The 21,670-nt window shown below is 41.0% G+C and overlaps 1 protein-coding gene across 1 annotated transcript in view; it reads right to left on the bottom strand.

Annotated features, from left to right (window-relative positions):
• Positions 1-473: 473 nt before the first annotated feature.
• The window catches only part of SLC9A1 (solute carrier family 9 member A1), a 39,689-nt gene continuing 18,492 nt past the window's right edge, over positions 474-21,670 (bottom strand). The window contains exons 5-12 of the mRNA XM_072137021.1: positions 18,306-18,499; positions 16,820-16,909; positions 12,500-12,570; positions 5,710-5,883; positions 5,484-5,598; positions 5,255-5,356; positions 4,806-4,878; positions 474-1,886 (exon numbers count right to left, since the gene is read on the bottom strand). Of these exons, the coding sequence (XP_071993122.1) occupies positions 1,609-1,886; positions 4,806-4,878; positions 5,255-5,356; positions 5,484-5,598; positions 5,710-5,883; positions 12,500-12,570; positions 16,820-16,909; positions 18,306-18,499 (1,097 nt within the window). The 3' untranslated portion in view covers positions 474-1,608. The remainder of the gene's footprint in view (positions 1,887-4,805; positions 4,879-5,254; positions 5,357-5,483; positions 5,599-5,709; positions 5,884-12,499; positions 12,571-16,819; positions 16,910-18,305; positions 18,500-21,670) is intronic.

Genomic DNA, 21,670 nt, shown 5'->3' with positions numbered 1-21,670 from the left:
AAAATACGGTACCCTAAAAGGGTTTTCCCCACGAACACAAGTTAGGCCCTAGCTTGCTGAGTGGTGGGGGTCTCCGTGATGAGACCCCCGCAGATCGCAAAATCGAGGGGTTCGATGGGGCTCCACGTACCTCCGTCAGAGTAATGGAGCAGACAGCCTCGGATGACCGTTTTGCTTCATTTAGCTCTATGGAGCTGAAGGAAATTGATCTCCGGGAGCTCCATAGAGCTAAAATGTTGAGGGGCCCCGAAGGAGGTACGCCAGACCCCTTTTTTTTGTGATCTGTGGGGGTCTCATCACGGAGACCCCCACAATCAGCAAGTTGGGCCCTATCCAGTGGATAGGCCCTAACTTGTGTTTGTGGGAAAAGACAATAAAAAGACACAATACAGCAGTCACTGAAGGGTTAAAGTACTCCATGTATGATGGAAAATTTTTCTACACAATAAGAAAATGTAAATAAAGAGACCACATTAAAAATCATAAATTTATTTACTAGTTCCTAAATAATATAAAAAAAAATTCTTCCATAGTCCATACATAGAAACCAGAAAACAATTCACTTTTATACAGTAGGCTGCAAAGAACCACTCTGTGTGGGAGAACTGCACATGCAAAGGCATCTCTGGACACCCGTGAATGTAGACACTTCTCTCCTTCTCATCGACACATTCCTCTAAGTGCAGAGCAAAGGCACATGATACATGTGTGCATCTCCTTCACACTAGCGTTCACAAAACATAGTACTATTATTGCACAATCATTGTCTTCAACTGTAGAAGCATTGCTGATGCTTAAGAGGTGTTTGTTCCCCAAACATGACTGCACACTCACTATCATTGTTACAGAACTCACCCAATATCTGGTTTATCTAATTGGCTTATACATCTATTCATAAGGACAAAAGCCGAGCACATGTTTCTGATACATCCAAAAGGTAAATAAAATGTGCCACTCTTGTAATGTTATTGGTACCCTATGAAGGGGTGAGGAACGGAAGCATGAAGCAGGAGTACCTTGATGATTTATACACTTACTGCTGGTGTGTGGGGTTGTAAGGGTTACATTAGTGTGCGCATATTAATGGTTCCATCAGACATTCACATGTACAGAATTAGCAGCTGGAAAGCAAGCTTTAGTATCCTTCATGAAGATATACTAAATGTGATGAAAGATATCTGTGCATATAACACACCAGATGTTACCTTTGCAGACATGACTGATGTCCACAGAGGAAGCCTGAATTTCCTATACCTTGGTGTATGAAGTGATACAGACTTGGATCTGTTTTTAACAAATTATTAGTATAAAGAACTTAAGACCTATAACCATGTATATAAAAGAGCAATAAAATATATAGGACACCAAAATAAACAGTAATTCAAATTTCTTTGGTTAGAAATATAAAATAAAGAATATATAAAAATATGGCAATAAAGGCATACAAGACCCCAAGCAAATGAAAAAACTAAATCATAAATAGGTGATAACATCTGGAATTACAGAATGAAAAAGAAATCATGAAAGAAAACAGATTGGGAAGAAAGGTATGAGGAGTGTAAAATGACCATCGGCTGTCCGATTTCCTTCAGTCCAGTTACATACGGATCACTCTTCTTTTGGCAGGAAAGGTTGGTTTTCTTCAGGCTGGGGTCCAGGATCACTCAGACATCTTTGTAAGCGTTGTGTGTTTGGGCTTTCGCTGGGATCAAACACATCATCTGCCCCAGGAGAAGGGGGTTCTCGGGCTACCATGGTAATCCCACCTTCATCCTCTTCTTCCTCTTGTGTCTCATCAATTAGATCCACAGATTCAGGGGATGCTGGGTCAATTGTGATTACGGGAAGATTCTCTGAATCTGACTTAGGCTCGTAAGTGATTGGATCTGATTAGAGGAACAATAGAAGTAAAGAAAATTAATAGTAGCTTGAAGCTAATTTCAGTGCGAATACAGTGCAAGTAATAATGTTGTCACTTTAGCACAAGACAAGCTAATGTTTGCATAAAAGATCTGCTAATAGCTCTATCACATATGTAGGTGTGTATAAACAGTAACACCATCACAGCTCTGAACAAGGAAAAAAAAAAAAATGGGTCCAATCAAGGATTGTTACACATGAATTGTCAGGTTTACATCAGTATCTTATTCTGTTTTTGCCTTACATATTATGCCACTGATGATAGGCCAAAAAAATAAATGCCACCCTATCATTTGATTCTATATAAAAAAAAAAAAATGACACAGCCCTCATTCATGTGCCGTTCATGGTGTATATGTGTTTTCATTTTGCAAGCCAACAGATTTTTGCATGGGACAGACTAGGATGCAAATGAGAAAGTAGCAGTTGCAACGATTTTTAAAAAAAAATCTATTTAATGTCAATGAAAAAAAATAATCACACCTAATATGTGAATGGCTAGAATGCCAAATGCTTATTCTACAAATTCTCTAGAGCAGTGGTTCTCAACCTGTGGGTGGGGACCCCAGCGGGGGTCAAACGACCAAAATCGGGGGTCGCCTAAAGCCATCGGAGCCGCAATTTTACTGTGTTTTTACTGCAAGTTGCATTGTTTGGGGTCACCACAGCATGAGGAACTGTATTGCGGGGTCACAGCCTTAGAAAGGTTGAGAACCACTGCTCTAGAGAGAGATCTGACTCCCTGACTTTGTAGCTTACCAGTCGGACATTCACCATTTGCATATTGACTGGGGACCACAACCCCACTTCCATGTGTATCCCACCACTGGACCTTCTTAGGAAACCATTAGGAACGTTTTCTCTAGACAAGACATCTCACCTGAACTCACTCCCCAAAATCCATTCTGGGTTACCTGGACTACACACCGGGTCTGGATTGTAGGGTGTAGGGATGATGGGTTGACAGTAGCCAGGGCTAAGTACTTTCAGGAAGGAAACCTCTACAGAGTTGACCAACATAACTGAACAGGGGAGGAGAGCCCACTACAAATTTGACATTACCTGGCTTCCCTTGGAATCCCCTCTGCCTATGAATGGGCTCATCACTTTGGTGGGAAGAACAACCAGTTAGAAACCAGAGACATTCTATTCCAAGCACATGTTGAACTGTGAGAGAGATTAAGGTTTGTCCCAGACAACTGAACAGAGAGATCCTCTTTATACACCATTCCTAAGTCATAGGATACTAAAGGTGGGCTTCAAGATACTCCTTGTGGGAAGAGAAGTGGTGTAGTGTGCTGGCTAAATTTTGGTCCTGATTATCCCATTATCTGATGTTCTGTTTCTGTATACTGACGCTCAATTGTACAAAAAGAAGAAAAAAAAAACATGGTATCACTGGATTGTGTTTCAGCACTCGATAGATTGTTGTGGTTGTGTATCACCCCCCTCTTTACCCGTTTGATGTACTGATCTCAGGGTTTGCAAACCCCAATACATTTTATGATTTTCAGTAAATTTAGAATATTGATTCACTGTAAGGGCTCAGGCAGACTAACGTATGCCCGCCGTGCTGTGGCCTGCGGGCACACGTCAACGCACGGGAGAGGAGGAGGGGGTGAGGGTTGCCTTTCCTGCCCCTTTCCGTAGAAAATAGTAGCTGCACGGCCGTAGACACGGCCAAAGATGGTTAAGCTCGGAACAGTGAGTGCTTGTTACGTTCACCGTACAAAGCCTGTGCGCCATTAGATTCTATGGGTTATGTATGTACGGCTGCAAGCTTACGGCCGGACATTTGTCCCCCTGACGGTCATGTGTCTAAATGGTTATCTGAGACAAAGGAGTGTGTTGGGGAATACTTTTTTTGTAATACAGTGAGGCAAATACTTGCGTTTTTGCTACCATTACACTCTATCCAGCCAAAGAACACTTTCTTTGTAAAAGACCATACAGTGGACTAACATGCATTGTAGTGCACTGGAAATTTTCAAGGGACATCAGGGAGGAGAAACTGATAATGCAGCAACTAATGCTCAACAGGTGACTAATAAAGAATGAAATCAGCCACTGAGGAGACAAAGGTGCAATGTGACAATTTTACTGGCACAGTCCTGGTGATTGTGATGGCAAGTAAATTACAAGCCAAAGTGAGCATTTTTCAAGCATTTTTTGATAGGGCTTAAATGTATTGATTTCGGCATATGAAAGCTTAGCAAGTACAGCCAAAATATTGAAGGAAGCCACGTTAGTGTAAAGAATTATTTTCACATTCTTAGTAATTTGCTAATTCTATAAGGAGAAAAAAAAAAATACGTTCTAAGCTAAAGTCTCACATGTTATAAAAAAGCAAGGTAATGAAATATGTAATTTATGTAAACCCCTTATTGATTGTACAGAACCATGGAATCAATGGAGCTTTATAAATAATATGTCCAAATGTTCCATTATTTTCAAGAAAAGAATAACTGCAAAATATGACCTGGACATTCAGGTACCAGTAATCTTGGTCACGAAAGGGTGGATTTTAAAGGAAATCTACCACTTTACCAAAGTAACAAACACCTATACATACTCACCTGCCCTCTTCTTCATCTTGAACCTAGTCTTTTGATTATGTACGCCCCCGTGTGAAAACACCTCCTTCTTCCAGCATGGGAGAGGGAGGTGCGAGAGGCGTACATAATTAACAGCCCGGAGTGCCGGACATTTTGCCCCTGCACTCCGGCCTGCTTTTTATAAGTCTCATTTCTAGGTGATCCCTGTGTTTTAAGATTAGAGGAGGACAAGTGTAGGTGTTGGTAACTTTGAAAAAAATGGTAGATTCCTTTAAGGATTATCATTAAATCACAAATAGATGACATTTTGACATCAGTCACATTGCTTACCGGAACCAACACGTGCTCTGGAAAGAGTTGGTGAATCCAATTTGTGTGCAGGAACAGTTAGATAATTAGCAGCCTGGAATAAAAGCAAGCGAAATTTTGACTTGTTCACTCCTTTAAACTAAATTCTGCATACAGCAATACTCCCATTTCTACAATTTTGTCTCCCGTTGCGGTCATGAAATTTCTGCCCCCCCCCCCCAAAAAAACTACTTTCTTTGCATATTATTTATATATATGAACAATGCCAGTACTATAATCTATCGTTATAAAAGATTCTTTTCAAAATGACCTCTGTATTCAAGTAAAAGAATTGCATTTTGTGTATTCATTGACCCAAACCTACTTCTACTGAAAAATGTAAAATGAGAGAGTCTGGCAGAACAGGAAGACTAAAGTTTTCATGGCATATTGCAAATTCTTTTTACATCTACAATTCATAGCACACTTACCCGCTGTTCTATTTGATGCATTTTCTGTCTTCTCAGTAACATCTGGTTCCAAGCTTCTTCATAAGGATCAGCAACCAAAGTGTGACGATTGTAAGAGCGTAGCTAGATGTGAATAAACAAAGCAGCGTTTTAGTATATGAAAATTGGTTAAACAGATCAAATAATATCTAATATCTAAAATTGAATGCTTAATACCATAAATAAGCCTAAACTATTTCAATCTTCTTACCCTTTGTCTCGTCTTCTGTAAATTGTTGCGAAGAATCTTGCGGATCTCCTCCTCTTTGACTTTAGATAGTGTTGGAATAACTCTAGCGGATGGCTTAGGTTTTGGTTGAATATTCCTGCAGAGAGAGATTTGTAAATATCCTCCCAAACAGAAGCTTCGTAAATATTCATAATTTTATTTCAACCTGCAAAGACTCATATTTTAAGAATCTAACTTCTGCACTTACTGCATGGACACAGTAGATACAGCAGATGGAATTTTTCCAATGCCACCACTCTCTACCAGTTCTATTGCCTGCTTCATCTCCATTTTATGATAAAAGGCAATGAGCTGTGGTTCTGTAGACCTCTCCCCTGCAATAAGGCACTTCTTCACATAAGTCTTGTTAAAACGGTTCAATCTGCAATGAATATAAGATATGGTTAGGCCTATGGGCAATTTAAAACGGAAATTACATATAGTTTATTCACATAACATGAACAGCAAAAGGTAACACTTGTGGAGAATTATACTTCACATTTGTCATATTACGCTATTTAGGCCAGGCTGTCCACTGTGCACTCCAACTCCGAAGTCAAGGAACTTGACATGCGCAATGGAACTTCTTATTGTACAGTCATATAGTGCAGCAACAAGAATCTGAGTGTGTGAAAATGAAGAAAGCATTAAATAAGGCACAGGGAAATGCTGCTGGAGCTGGTGCTACAGGGAGAGGATGTGTTACACCTGTGCCTACTACAACTTCCTCTGGAGCAAGCAGGCAACAGGGTTTGCAGTGTATTCTTGTAGGCCAAATTAGTGCTCTCAGAATGGAGAAGCTAGATGAAGTTAGACATTGGTCAATCACATCGCAAAGAGTGCCTTAAGTTTCATTGGATTGTCCACAGCCCTCCACCAACACTGGTTCAAAACAGCAGAGCCACCTCAGCCACTGGTGAGAGCAGTCACTAATGGTCTATGATAACTTTCCTTGCTGGGATTCCACAAGCCATACCCCTGCCACAGTTGCAGACATAGATTTCGATGCCCAACAACTTGTGTTGGAGTATGGGGATGTGGACAGCGGACCATCCCAGGACATCTACCAAGATGATGAAACCAATGTGCCAACTCTCTGGCTTTCTGCAATGTGGAGACTGACAAGGAAGGCAGCGGCGAGAGTTTGGTGGAAAAAGATTTTAGGAGTGATAATGATGTCCTAGACATGGAACAAAAGCAATAATAGTTCAGAGGAAGAGGCCTCACAAAGTCTTAGGTGATCAGCAGGAGATGTGGAAGAGTGAAAAGGTGCAAATCTAGGACGCGGCCCCATTTTTCAAATCTGCCCTGTGTTACTATAAGTGGTTATAGCTTTGGAACGCTATGAGATATCCAGTGGATTTTGAGATTGTTTTCTCGTGACACATTGTACTTCAAATTAGTTTAAAGATTTGGATGATATCTTTTGTGTTTAGTTTTGGGGGGAAAAAAAAAGTTCTAAAGTTCTGAATTCTCTACTTTTGATGCAGATGGTCGTAGCACCAAAATAAATTCATAACTTACATTCCCAAATGTCTGCTTTATGTTGCCATGGTTTTTTAAGATTCCACATATTTTACTAGAATGTTAGAAGGCTCAGAATTTAGGTACCTGCTCAACTTTTAACCCCTTAAGGACGCAGCCATTTTGTAGCTTTAGGCTCAGCCCCATTTTTTGTATTCTGACATGCGTCGCTTTATATGGTTATAATTTTGGAACACTGTTACTTATCAAAGCGATTCTGAGACTGTTTTTTCCCCACATGTTGTACTTCATTTTAGTTGTAAATGTTGGCTGATAAATTTTGTTTTATTTAAAAAAAAAAAATATAGAAAAAATTCGAAATCATCGCGTTTTAAGGCAGATAGATTTACCACCTAAATAAATAGCTGATTAACATTTCCAATTTGTATACTTTACATTTATCATTTTTGAAATGTCTGGATAATTTATTTTGATGTCACGCATTTACAAATAGAATATCGATTTTAGGAAGATTGTTAACCTTTTGAGATCTTCATAATAATTGAATCAAAATGGAGGTGAAATTTAGAATGGTCAAATTTTGTCGGTTATACGTTCATTTAGCCCTAAAATTTACACATTTCCAAAAGATAAAAAGAAAACCGCCCATACCATTTGTTATGCAATTCCTCCCAAGTACAGAGACCCCCCACATGTGGCCGCTACTTGTTTTATGGGCGCAGGGCGAGGCGAAGAAGGGAAGGAGCACCCTGCAGCTGCCAGGATTTTAGTTTCCTCAATGGCCCATTTTGCAGGCAATAAAATTTTCGCTTTCTTGTTATTGGGGCCATGTGACGGCATGTTTTTTGCGGGAAGAGATGCTTTTTCCAGTGTTACCATTTTGGGGTTGGTATCACCTATTGTTGAAAATTTTGGAACTTTGAGATCAGGAGTAGAATAGCATCAATTCTGTACTGGATTTTTACTTTTTTTTGTGTGTGTTCACCATATAGATTAATAATCATGTTATCTTTATTCTATGGGACGATACGATTACGGGGATACCAGACTTGAATATTTTTTGAATCATTTTTGGCAGGTTTTTAAAGGTTTTTTTTACGACGTTCATTGTACTAGTTCAATAATTATTTAATTTTATTCTATGGATTGTTAAGGAGGCGGCGATACTATATATGTGGGGTTTGTGTTATGATTTAGACTTTTTTCAGCGTTATATTTTTCTTTAGATGTTATGGGGCTTATGGACATTTTTATTGATTACTTAATTTTTTATTAAAAAACTTTTTTTTTTTTACTGTTTCCACCATGGGACATGAACAAGCAATCATCTGATTGCTTGTTCATGATAATACTCTGCAATACTAATGTTTTGCAGGGTATTAGCAGTGTCAGTCTATGCACATGCATAGGCTGACACTGTGCCTTTAAGATGAGGTCAAAAACGCTATCTTTCAGGCACTGCCAGCAGGCAGCTCTGGGGTCCTGATCGGACCCCAGGGTTGCCTTAGCAACGATCGGCGTCCCTCGAAAAAGGCGTGGGGAGATGGGGGGGGGGCATCGTGGGGGAAAGACGCCCCAAAGGTAAGCTAAATGCCACAGTCGCGCTGACCGCAGCATTTAACGGGTTAAACACTCGCGGTCGGAGTAGATTACCGCTGACACCCCACCACCCCGATGCCGGCTCGGCTCCGGTGCCAAGCTGGCATTGCCTCCGCACCGTACGGCGCAGAGTGCTAATCGCAGGACCCCGCGCAGTACAGCTACGGCGCGCTAAGGGGTTAATATAAGATAGAGTTGGGTTTGTGTATTTTTTGTTTTGTATCAAGTAGTTGTATAGTCTGCATACAGCATTTGGTGAGGAACTATTTTGTCTGGGAGAAAAGAGGAGTCGGTCTTTCTTTTTTGGGAGATAGAGTCAACTATAGGCCATATAATAGCATTATAATCCACCACTATTACAGGAGATCTAGTTTTTTTCCCCCCTCAGTGTAGATGTGTTCCATAAATTTCTTTTGATTCCTGTTTGGAGCATACACTGCTACAATACACCAGGTTGTTTATTCTACAATTAATGATGATGCATCTCCCTTCGTTATCTATTTATGCTTTATTTAATGAAAACGAGAGCGAGTTGTGAATGGCTATAGCCACTGCCCCTTTCTTATTCTGTGCTGCAGCTGTAAAAATGTGTGGGGAATTTTTATTTCTTAGCCTAGTTATGTCAGATTCCTGGAGATGAGTCTCTTGGAGACATAAGATGTCAGTCAACTTTCTGAATCCTAGCTTCTTTCAAAACTAAGGATCTTTTAAAAAGGTGAATTTAATCCCTTAAAGGGGTTTTCCCATGAAAGAAAAAGCTCACTTTTCAATCCCCTAGGGATGTTAACACAATAGAGGTAATTATAACCCCTTACTTTACAACGTTACTCAGTTGTATTGCCGTTTTAGCTCCCATCACTCTTTATGCTGCTCAGTGTAAAATCCCAGAGTGCGGGCGGGGCCTCTAAACAGACACTTTACTGTATTATCCATCTAGTTCTGTGGGGGTGACAATGTGGTTACATTATCAGGGTACTGGGTTTATATTCACTTTCATCTGGCTTCTTACATTGTACTAACACATAAAGAGATGAGACACATCAGAGATGCATGATGCCTATAACACAGAGGCTGACAGACTTTTACACTGTTACGCTGTGAACTCTACATCTCACAGATATGTGCCTGCCTCCCCCTTCCCCCGGATCCCTTATCTCCTTGTAGCTCGTAGTTTGCAGCCTCTCTCTCTGCTCACGATCTCCTGGTAGGATGTAATCAGTGAGTCTCTGAGCTCCGTGCAGGGGGCGTGGCTACAGGCACAGAGCAGAGACAGACAGAAATCTCAGCTCAACGATCCCACACAGAAATCCAAGATGGCGCCCGACCCAAAGTCAGAAGTTACTTGGTCGTGTCTAGGGGCAACTGAAATTGTGTACACCAGGATTGATAGAGACAGGTTGGACTTATACCTGTGAAATGCTGCATTTTTGATAACAAAATAACACATTCTCTAATTCACTGTTATTATCTTGAGTACATATAAGAAACTTGTCTTTGTGGAAATACCCCTTTAACATTTAGGGATATAATATTAATAACCATATTTGTCTTTGGCCAAGTATTCTGCCTTGTCACCTAAACAATGGAAACACTTTGGTAGATATTTCATATAGCGTAGGGGAGTTACCTTTGTATTGTGTATCAGAGAAAAATGGGCTACCATACTTTTAAACAAAAACCAGGTCTGCAGTGTGGACATCATAGTAAACAGGAACATTAACAAAAATATGTACATAAGTGTCATGTATAAAGGACTCAGGGTTTCCAGATTACCTGAGCATAGTTAACACATGGCTAAGGTTTTGGCTTAATAAGCAAATATAAAGTTACCCTTAACGTTGGACCCTAAGGAGTAACATACTTTTATACATAACAGAACAATAAGATAGGGTATAGTCCTTTTTGCTGAAGACAAGTCTGAAGAAGGAGATATTTTATTGCAGGATGCTTCCATTAGTTTCTCTTTTATATGGAAGAAGTGTATTCTCACTATTGTATCCCTCGGCACGGATTGAGGGAGTGATTTTGGTTCAGCCAAGTGATGGGCTCTATGAATTAAGTCACATTCTGACGCATTTAGAAGCATACTGGCGAACATATCAGTTAGGAAGTCCTGGAGTTCTTATTTTAACACTTTCTGGTACTCCTCTTAACCTGATATTGTTCCTCCTGGAAAGATCTACCATATCTGCGATTGTGCTTTTTATAGACTACTTCTTCTACGGAATTGGCAACCTCCACTATTTCATTATGTGCAGAAGTGATTTACGCCATTTTGTTTTCAATGTGAGTGGTTCTGTTGCCTAGGACCACTATCTCTTGTTGTAAATAAGAAAAAACAGAATGCAGTTCGGCATGTTTTGATACCTTTAGGTCAGCAATTAAAGCTCTCATTAGGTTTTCTGTAACCTGGGGTGTTGTGAGAGACTAGGCAATTCTCTGACATTGCTGATAAGAAGTCTGTGGTCTGCTCCTGATCTCCTCTTGCTTTCCCTTTTTTGCTTGTGGGTTTAGTTGTGCTGCTTGTTGGGGGATGGGGCTTGGGCAGCTATAGGAGATCTGGTGGAAAGCATGCTTGCCGGGGGTGAGCTTGCCAGTGTCATCGTTATCCTTGGGTTAGCTGGATAAGATCCTCCGCTGGAGAGCAGGAGGTCATCCTGATCTTCTCCACTAGTGCAAGCGCCATTTTGAGACTGGAGAACGGGCTCAAGGAGGAGTGTTTAGCCAGGCTCTTTTTTGACCGTTTATTTTTGCTCTGTGGGACATCAGAGACAGCTCCTGCTGCTTACCCTGTTGCTGTGTGGTGGGTACCGACGGGGGTAGTTGCTGTTTGCCGGTGAGTTAACACGTCTTGCTCCACGTGCCGCTGGCCACGCACCTTTGCAATAGTTGAGTTCTAATACGTCCAGGGGAGTCAAAGTACTGACCATCACCATTCTCCACTAACGAGTGGGCCTCCATGAGGGACAATTATGGTGCGCTGCAGTGCTTCCAATATGCCACAAATATGGTCAGCACTGATGACACCACCATCATCAGTGCTACTATCCTACTCATGTTAATCTAAAAGTGGATGAGGGGGATGTTAAGGGAGAGGAGGAATCTCCAAAAGAGGACAGCTTGTCCTTTCATCTGGACAGTGAGGTGAAGCGCCGTTTTTTTCCCCATCTTTTAACACAGTGAGAAGAATGGCCTGTTGTTTCCCATGTCCAACAGTGCCGATTACTGGGTGGCCAACCCTACTGGATCCCCGCTATAAAGATAAAATAATATCCTTGATTCCACCATTGGAGCTCATGACTAATGAGAGAATGCACTAGCGGCAGAGTTCCCATTTAACATTGAGGGCTTATAGTATTATAGCAGTTATATTCCTGTACATGGGGGGCCGTATTATAGCAGTTATATTCCTGTACATGGGGGGCCGTATTATAGCAGTTATATTCCTGTACATGGGGGGCCGTATTATAGCAGTTATATTCCTGTACATGGGGGGCCGTATTATAGCAGTTATATTCCTGTACATGGGGGGGCCGTATTATAGCAGTTATATTCCTGTACATGGGGGGCCGTATTATAGCAGTTATATTCCTGTACATGGGGGGCCGTATTATAGCAGTTATATTCCTGTACATGGGGGGCCGTATTATAGCAGTTATATTCCTGTACATGGGGGGCCGTATTATAGCAGTTATATTCCTGTACATGGGGGGCAGTATTATAGCAGTTATATTCCTGTACATGGGGGGCAGTATTATAGTCGTTACAGTCTTGTACATGGTTTGGGGTCACCGCAACACGCGGAACTGTATTGCGGGGTCACAGCATTAGAAAAGGTTGAGAACCATTGCTCTAGGGCCAAAACCTAATGCTGTCTGCAGTTAATCAAGGTCAAATTAACAGATGAGACTTACTTATCCTTCCAATGATGATGGCCATAGTGACCACATATGTCTTCAATTCCAGTCAGAAGATGATCAAGGAACTAGAAAAACAACAAACAAGGAAGGAAGTTTCCTTAAAATCAAACATGTTTACATCCAAACAAGTTTACGCCTTAGTCCTGTAGAAACTATAGCTTGGTCTGTCCCATCTTTGTGGGATGCAAGGGGATTTCATAGCTGAGGTCTGATAACTATTCTCTATAGAGGTAGCAACTCCACTTCTAATGCATTTTTAATGGCTCCTCTCTTCTTCACTTGTTTGCCCTACTCTGCTTCTCAGGCTATTGGGGCACTGTTACCATGAGCAAAGAGGACCTGAGTGAAGTTGGCCCCCCCACCTTGTTCAAATCTAACAAAATTGGTGGCAAACCTTTGTACTGGCTTGTGCAGCAGAAATTTTCATTTGTGCCGCTATTGTTCTTAAGATATTAATAAAAGTTTCCAGAGGTCATCAGAGGTCAACCAGGTCAACAAAACTGATGCCATTCAATTCTGCTACATTTGTGCTCAAATTTTTGTTTGGGCTTCTTTTGTTTTGAAGATATTAACTAATTTGTAAAGTTCAAAAGGTCAACCAGTCCCCCATATTATCTAAATCAAACAAAAGTGGTGTCAAACGTTTGTGCAGCAAAACTTTTCGTTTGTGCCGCTATCGTTTTTTAATGTATTGGTCATTTTTTCCAGAGGTCATCAGAGTCCATTCCTTACAAAGTACAATGTGTTTGCTAGCTCCCTCTGGTGATCAAACCAGAGACGTGTCACTAGGTTTGTTTTTTTTAGCAGTTCATCCTAAACACCTTAACATACCTTAAAAATGATAGCTGGTTGACCTCTGATGAACTCTGGAAACTTTTATTAATATCTTAAAAACGATAGCGGCACAAACGAAAATTTCTGCCTCAAAAACCAATACAAGCGTGCTGACACCAATTTTTTTTGGGGAACTACACTCGGGTGCAAAGAGGAGGTGGTTTATTAAGTGAGTGTACTGTTACTGCTGGGGCCAAAATATTATTAGCCATGAAGGTACTGTTACTGTTAAAGTTACCATTGGTAAAAAAAAAAAAAAAAAAAATACATAAAAGCTTTTCAAAGTATATTTGTAAGTAGATAAAAACTAGGGGGAAAAAAAAAGCGTTCATGTAATATTGGGGAACCAAAAATAAATAAATCATTTGATATATTCATGCAGCACAGCATGAAAGGGAAAGTACTTAAAGGACACCTGTCATCAGGTCTCTGTCACTATTTCTGTCACCACTTCCTGTTGGAGCAGCTCACAAAGATCCCATCCCAGCCTTTATCTATTTATTTCATACATTAATCATTATAAAATCATCTATTCTTTATTATGTAAATGAGGCTGGTCACATGGTCAGAGGCAGTGCTGTCACCCCTGTTACCCCTCTCCTACCCCTGCTCATGTCTGTGTGTAATGTATAGTAAAGCATTGCTGGTGTGTGTGCTGCATCTGCTGACATGCTGCATCCTCCTAATACACAGAGACATGTTCTGCTGTAACATGGCTTCCTGGAGATGTTGTATCTCTCCTATACACACACAGGCTGCAGGGGGTGTGGCCACCAGCAAGCACATGGAGCAGCCATCACATCATTATATGGCCTCACATCATTACACAGGCTGTCAGTCAAGCACTGGGGGTGTGGCTGTGCCACCCACTTATGAATAAGCTGGACAGCTTGAATATGCTAATGACTCATTGGAAATTTCACAGGTCATTTGCATACAGCTTTAGGACCTCATTGCTTAGGTTTACAGTCATGTAGAGGGACAATGAAGGGATAGAGGCAATGCTTTCTAATACCAGTTTATGAAAATATATTTAGATTAGGGGGGTTATTTTGCATGACGGGTTCTCTTTAAGGTAACATGAAGGAAGAAATCCAACGCTGGCCGGATGTGCAGCATTTCATCACATGATTTAAATGTGCACAAGTTAAATATCCTTCAATACATGACCTAAAATTAGGTGGTTGTTAAGATCTGTCGAGTATAAATTTCTTATTGTTGCAACTATGTTGCAGTTTTGCTAATGCTCCTGAAATTTGATTGCTTATTTACAATCTTATTTTTAAACTGAATAACCCAACTCTTTTCACACTCTCTTTGTATTCTTTTTCAGCATTTTTCCTTAATTACATTGATCACCTTCGTTCGCATAAGGGTTCATTCACATGGCCGTCTGCAGGGACGTACATGCGACCACATGTATGTCCCCATAGACGGCAATAGCGGCACAGCGGGGATACGGTGCCACACATGTGTGGCACCGATCTGGGCCGCACACCGCAAAAAGATAGAGCATGCTCTATCTTTCGGCGAGTGTGCGGCTGTGCGCCACTGTTTTCTATGGAGGAGTGGCATACCGGGTGTGTATGCACCCTAAGTGTACACAATTTTCCGCAATGGTCTGAACTGAGTTTTATTTGATTTGGTAGCATCAGCCTGTCACTCATCACTAAAGCCAAATTTACTTTTACGTACATAGGGCTTATTCACACAGCCATTCGTGGGCCTGTGATCTGGTCGCATAATTTGCAGACAGGTCACAATCCCCATATGTCTCCTAGTCACGATTTGGGAGAACACAATGTATCACCGCATTGTGACCTAGTCGGGCAGCTGTGCCACAAAATATAGGACATATCCCATTTTTCAGCAGAATTGAGGGAGGCGAGGAGGGGCAGGAGCGCGCACCACTCCCCCATTCTCCTCCCGACCTGTGTTCGCCCAGGATCCAGTCCGGGCAAGAACACGGCTGCATGAATACAGAAACAGCTTTATCGTCTCAATGCAAAATGTTACATGAGGTTTAAGGTAGAAATCATTTTTCTCCCTGCCGTTTCAACAACATAGGCCTCATGTACATGGCCGGGTGGAGAAGGGAGGGGGAGCGAGCACTCCTCACCCTTCTAGTCTCCATTGAAAGCCGAGAGGCTAGGTCACAGTGGGGCCAGAAAACAACATGGCCCAGTGCTTTATAAATCCCTCTATGTCCTGGTATACATCAGCTTGTATTCAAATGGAAAGTTTCCACAATGGAACTGGAAATGCCTTACAAACCCATAATGCACGTGTATCGAAACAAAAGTCAGTGTTTTTCCTGTATATTAATCATTATTGACTCAAATAGGTTGTTTTCTCCAACACAGATTTTATCAGAATGCACATGTGTTTGTAATGCATTACAAAGTGCAGCTCTAGGCCAGGGCACACGTGTAAGCCACACTGGAAGTGTCTTATCCACAGCGATTTCCATTACCCATACATAGTTGTATATTCACTTCACGTTTTGATTCTCCGGGATGTTCATAATAGCACAATTATTTAAACCTGTTTGTCCCTGACTTTAGGCCAGATGCCCCCACCCAAGCTAATGTTACATCCATCTTCACCAGACATACGTTTTGCACGGAACTATATCTGTGAAAAACAGTTCAGACTACGACACCCTGTATTTAGTAACTGATACACAGCCCATAAAACTCAGCTATTGACGCTAGTATTCAGCCTAATGTTTAAAAAAAAAAAAAAAAGTCACTTGTCCATTTTTCACAGCTTTGTATGATGTCAATTATTAAGGGAGTGGTTGGAGAGCTGCTGGTAATATTCTAAATAGATCAGTCATATTACTAAAAATTCTGTACTCTTCCTTCACTAAAAATACTCCTATGAAATGCCAGAAAAAAATTCATCGCAACACCTGCGACTGAGCACCTAGTTACGATGTCCTGATGGCCATGCCTCAGGCAGTAGAAAACAAATACCGTATATACTCGAGTATAAGCCGAGACCCCTAATTTTAACAAAAAAACCTGGAAAAACCTATGGACTCTAGTATAAGCAGAGGTTCGGAAATGCATTGGTCACAGCCTCCCCTATAGTATATAGCCTGCCAGCCCCCCCCCCCCCCCCCCCGTAGTGTATAGATTGCCAGACCCCTAGTGTAAAACCTGCTGCCCCTGCCCCCAATATAATGCCTGGAATAAAAAAAAACACCACAAACCGGCAGGTCCTCTTCTATACAGCGATCCGGAGCATCGCTTTATAGAAGAGGACCTTGCCGGGGGCGTTGGAAGGAGAGTACACAGGTTTTTTTCTTGACCTGAGTATAAGCCGAGCTAAGGTTTTTCAGCACATTTTTTTGTGCTGTAAAACTTGGCTTATACTCCAGTATATACGGCATATGCTGTAAAGTAGATCGTTGAATAGTACTGGCCTAGATATACAAAGGTTTGCCTTTTCATATTAATATAATGTGACATTTACCTGAGTATGGATCTCTTCATTTATTGAACGCTTGGTCTCCTGTTTTTTTTTTACCGCCAAAAGTTCCACCAAAGGGCGAATTGTCATTCCCTTTAATATACAAAATAAATGTAAAATAACTTGTACTCAAATTTTCAGACCATTAATATAAACCAAGTAAAAAAAAAAAAAAAAAAAAAAAAAAAAAAAAGGTCCAACAAATAGAGGGTCCCAAAGATTGCTAGACACCCCCCCCCACACAATAAAATACTGTACATACTCAAATATAAGCAGACCCGAGTATTTTACGAACCCTGACGCACATTATTTTAACACTAAATACTGGAAATGCTTATTGACTCCAGTATAAGCAAAATGTAATGAAATGCCACAAGCAGCCTTCTCCCAGTAACTTGTTTGTTTCTGAGTTCCAGTCCTGGAACAGGGTGCGGTGGCGCTTATCACGGAATAAACTCCCCGGTAGGTCTTGTTAAAAATGCTAAAGTTTATTGCTACACGTTTCGGTCCGGTACCCGGACCTTCGTCAGGCATAAGGGTGCGTTGGCGCTTATCACGGAATAAACTCCCCGGTAGGTCTTGTTAAAAATGCTAAAGTTTATTGCTACGCGTTTCGGTCCGGTACCCGGACCTTCGTCAGGCATAAGGATTATCCTTATGCCTGACGAAGGTCCGGGTACCGGACCGAAACGCGTAGCAATAAACTTTAGCATTTTTAACAAGACCTACCGGGGAGTTTATTCCGTGATAAGCGCCAACGCACCCTGTTCCAGGACTGGAACTCAGAAACAAACAAGCTGCAAAAACCTATTGGCCTCTACCTGGGCAAATATAGGTGAAGAAGGTCGGCGCCGGGAAACCTCCCTTTTCATTCTACATGCACATTTTATTGTGCTTCAAGGTGAGCACCCATTCATTGTTTTAATCGTAAATATATCTTTTATCATACTACACAAGGAGAGCGCTCTTGTCCCTTTTTTTTTGTTTCCTTTTACCCCGAGACTTCTGGGCTAGAGCTATCTTTGCCCACCCAGTATCAGTCTCTCCCTCCAGGTCTACACTCGCATTCTCCCAGTAACGAAATGCACCATGTAGCCCCCTCCCCCCACAGTAATGAAATGCCCTGCACCAGCCTCTCTTATATATAAGAAATAAACTCTGTACATACCTCAGCACTCCCCCGTAGATCCTCTTCTCTCTAGTCTTCATGAGCAACAGAGCAGGCAGAGACGCACCCATTCGCACACACTATGACGCAACGGTGTTGCCGCTGAGGATGTCAGTGTGTGTGCAGGCAGAGCACATGGACGCTTCTCCGCCCGCTCTGTTAAACCTGAAGCCACGGGGAGAAGAGGTGCTGCAGGGAGTGCCGTAGAGCGAGTACATAGTTTTATTTTTTTTTTTAAATATACAGAGTATAAGCCGAGTGAGGGATTTCAGCACAAAAAGTTGTGAGTATATACAGTAGGTCATTTCTCATGTTACTTACTTGTACAAACACTGTGAAGAATATGACCGTTATTATTGCAGTGAGGAACATATCCCTGTTAGGGCTATGCAATAAATATCCAAGGGAGAAGGCAATGGCACCACGCAAACCACCATATGCAATGATAAACTGGTCTTTGGTTGTCAGTTTGACTATGCGAAACTTGTTAATAAACCAAGTCAGGCTCATGACACCTGCGTAAAGACAGAAACATTAAAGTGAGATCCAAACATTCTGTAAAAATTGTATCATACAAGCATCCCTCCCGACCAATGCTAGTTTCACTGCTGCCCAGAACACTGTAGTAGTGCCACTAGTATTGTCTACAATTGTATTTGTCTATACTGTATGTAAGTAACTATGTGGATAAGACCATTAAGCAAGTAAGCAACAAGCAAGGAATCTTAGTCTGCGTAATGTGTATGCATCCGTATGAAACCATGCTGTATCCCTATCTGTTTTAACAATATGCCAAGCACTGTGTACAAAAGAATTTCCCCCCAGGGGATCAAAGTTGTATTGGCCACATTCAGACGGACAATGTGCTCCCTGGGCCAGAACCCGGGCATAGCACATAGCTGGGAGGAGGAGCGAGTGCTCCTCATCCCTTCCCTCTCTATAGAAAGATGTGTGGCCAGATCACGGCTCCAATTACAGTAGTGTGAATAAGTCCTAATAGATATCTAAACTGTCAAACAGGAAAAACTACAAAAAGATAATACAGGGGACTTTTTTTATATGAAAATGAAGGGAGTGGACCAGCAGGTTTAAACATACATAGCTGCAGATAGTGTTAGGCCTGGAGATCTGGGTCACCATACTTATGTATGTGTTGTAAGCAGAAGCAGGACTGTGAAATATTAGTCCTCAAAAGCATATAGAACTTTCACTCCTTAGCCCTGTCCTATTTCCAGGCAAAAGATTAAGGTCAGATAACACAGGATGATAAATTTGACATTTGTCATTATATAGTGGCACAAGCTGGATATGAGAAATAAGACACTTTGGCCCGTTTATCCAGAGACTCCAGTCTCTGGATCAACTCAGTTGTAAGTAAGCCTGAATCTCTGTGGTCTGTTATTCCTCTGGGTAACTTATTTATTATGCATATTTAGTTATTTGACCATTGGACCAAAACGTGCGTCGCTGTTTTCTATGGAGGGGTCACCACCACCTTCAAGGCGATACCGTAAAGTTGTAACTTTTTTTATTTTCCCATTGAGCTACTTTTTTTTGCGTCATGAGCTGTAATTTTCCTTGTTACCATTTGGGTGGAGAGGGGGGGTAGGTTGACTTTTTGATAACTTTTTAGAAGATATTTTTGGAAACAGTGACAGAAATAAAGCATCTTTACATAACTTGTTGGGGACATTTTTTTATGGTGCTCATTAAACGGTTTAAACAATGGATTTTATTTAAAGATCGTATAAGGTACGAATGCAGCGATACCAAATATGAAGTGATTGCAGTAAAGCTTTTATTTTTTTATTATTATCAAATGGAATATGGAATAAAGGGGTATTATTTGGGTTTTTAACCCCTTAAAGACCAGGCCCTTTTTGGTTTTCCCTCCCCACCTTCAAAAATCTATAACTACAGGCAGTCCCCGGGTTACATACAAGATAGGGTCTGTAGGTTTGTTCTTAAGTTGAATTTGTATGTAAGTCGGAACTGTATACTTTATAATTGTAACCCCAGCCACAACTTTTTTGGTCTCTGTGACAATTAGATTTTAAAAATGTTGGGTTGTCATAAGAATCAGGATTAACACTAAAGCTTCATTACAGACACCAGTGATAACTGTTACAGCTGTTTATTGTAGCCTAGGACTAAAGTACAATAAATTACCAATATCCAAGGGTCCGTTTGTAACTAGGGGTCGTATGTAAGTCAAGTGTTCTTAAGTAGGGGACCGCCTGTATTTTATTTTTCCATGTAGAGAGCTATGTCATGACTTGTTTTCTGCGTAACAAATTGCACTTCATAGTGATGGTATTTATTATTCTATGCCGTATACTAAGAAGCGGTAAAAAAATTGTGAATGCATTGAAAATTATGAAAAAAACACATTTGCGCTATTTCTTGTGGGTTTGGATTTTACGTCTTTCATTGTGCGCCCTAAATGACAGGTCTACTTCATTCAATGAGTCATGTGGATACCAAATTTGTATAGGTGTTAAGTTTTCATACATTTACAAAAATTAAAACCTCCTGTACAAAAAAAAAAATTTATTCATTTTGCCGTCTTCTTGCGCTAATAACTTTTTCATACTTTGGTGTACAGAGCTGTGGGTGGTGTCATTGACGTTTTCAATGCTTTTTTTTTTTTTTTAGGATTGTATGACCTTTTGATCACTTTTTATTGATTTTTTTATATTTTTCAAAATGGCAAAAAAATTGTCATTTGCGGGTTCGGGGAATATTTTCCGTTACAGGGTTAAATGCAGTGAAATTATTATTATATTTTGATAGATCGGACGTGGCAATGTGTTTATGATTTTAACCATTTATTAATATTTATATCAGTTCTAGAGAAAATGATATACTACAGTATGGCAGTATATGGGGATTTTGCACATCTATTACAATGTGCAAAACGCACATTGTAATAGATAGCCCAAAACATGATCAGATCTTTGTGTGAGCCGAGGCTGTCATGGCAACATGGCCCATCGTAGCCAAGACGGCGGCGCCCATGCCGCGCTGGCTCGTTAATGCCGCTGGGAGCTTTGCGATCAAAGGGTTAACACCGATCACGGGTGTTAGCGACGGGTGTTTGCTTCAATTTGAACCCGTGAGCCCTCTTCATACTCCCCCATGTGCAATAAAACGTACAGGTATGTCTTATTGCGCTATGGGGTTAAAAAGTATTTTTATACATTATTTTTTTTTTTATTTTGTCTGCGGACTTTTCCTGCAGTGTTTTATCAGAGGCAGCCTACACTTAGAAATACTAATTGACCTCCAACCCCAGCCAGGGGATCTGTACGTCACATGTCGGCTCCCGCTGTATCACAGGCTGAGCCCTCTCCATACAAGGTAGGCAGCCATTTGCTACATATTGCAGCAAACACCCACCAGCAACAGCCGTGGACGGTGCTGGCACTGATCAACGGTGTTAACCCTGTAAATCCCGGAGGCACTTGGGCGCCACCATATTGGATTTGACTGCCGCCCCCTGTGAAGTCTTTGGTTAATATGAAAGTCTAGAGTCATACAAAGAACGGAGGCTGTCTGATTTTAAGTCTTGTATTACAATGTGCGATTTGCACATTGTGATAGATGTGTAAAATTCCCAGATACTGCCATACTGTAGTATGTCAGTATATGGTAGGATCAATCAGACAACCGAGGGTTAAATTACC

The sequence above is a fragment of the Engystomops pustulosus genome, chromosome 2 (genome assembly GCF_040894005.1).
Source record: "Engystomops pustulosus chromosome 2, aEngPut4.maternal, whole genome shotgun sequence".
In the NCBI taxonomy this organism is placed as follows: Eukaryota; Metazoa; Chordata; class Amphibia; order Anura; family Leptodactylidae; genus Engystomops; species Engystomops pustulosus.
This window is presented reverse-complemented; position numbering and strand designations above follow the sequence as displayed.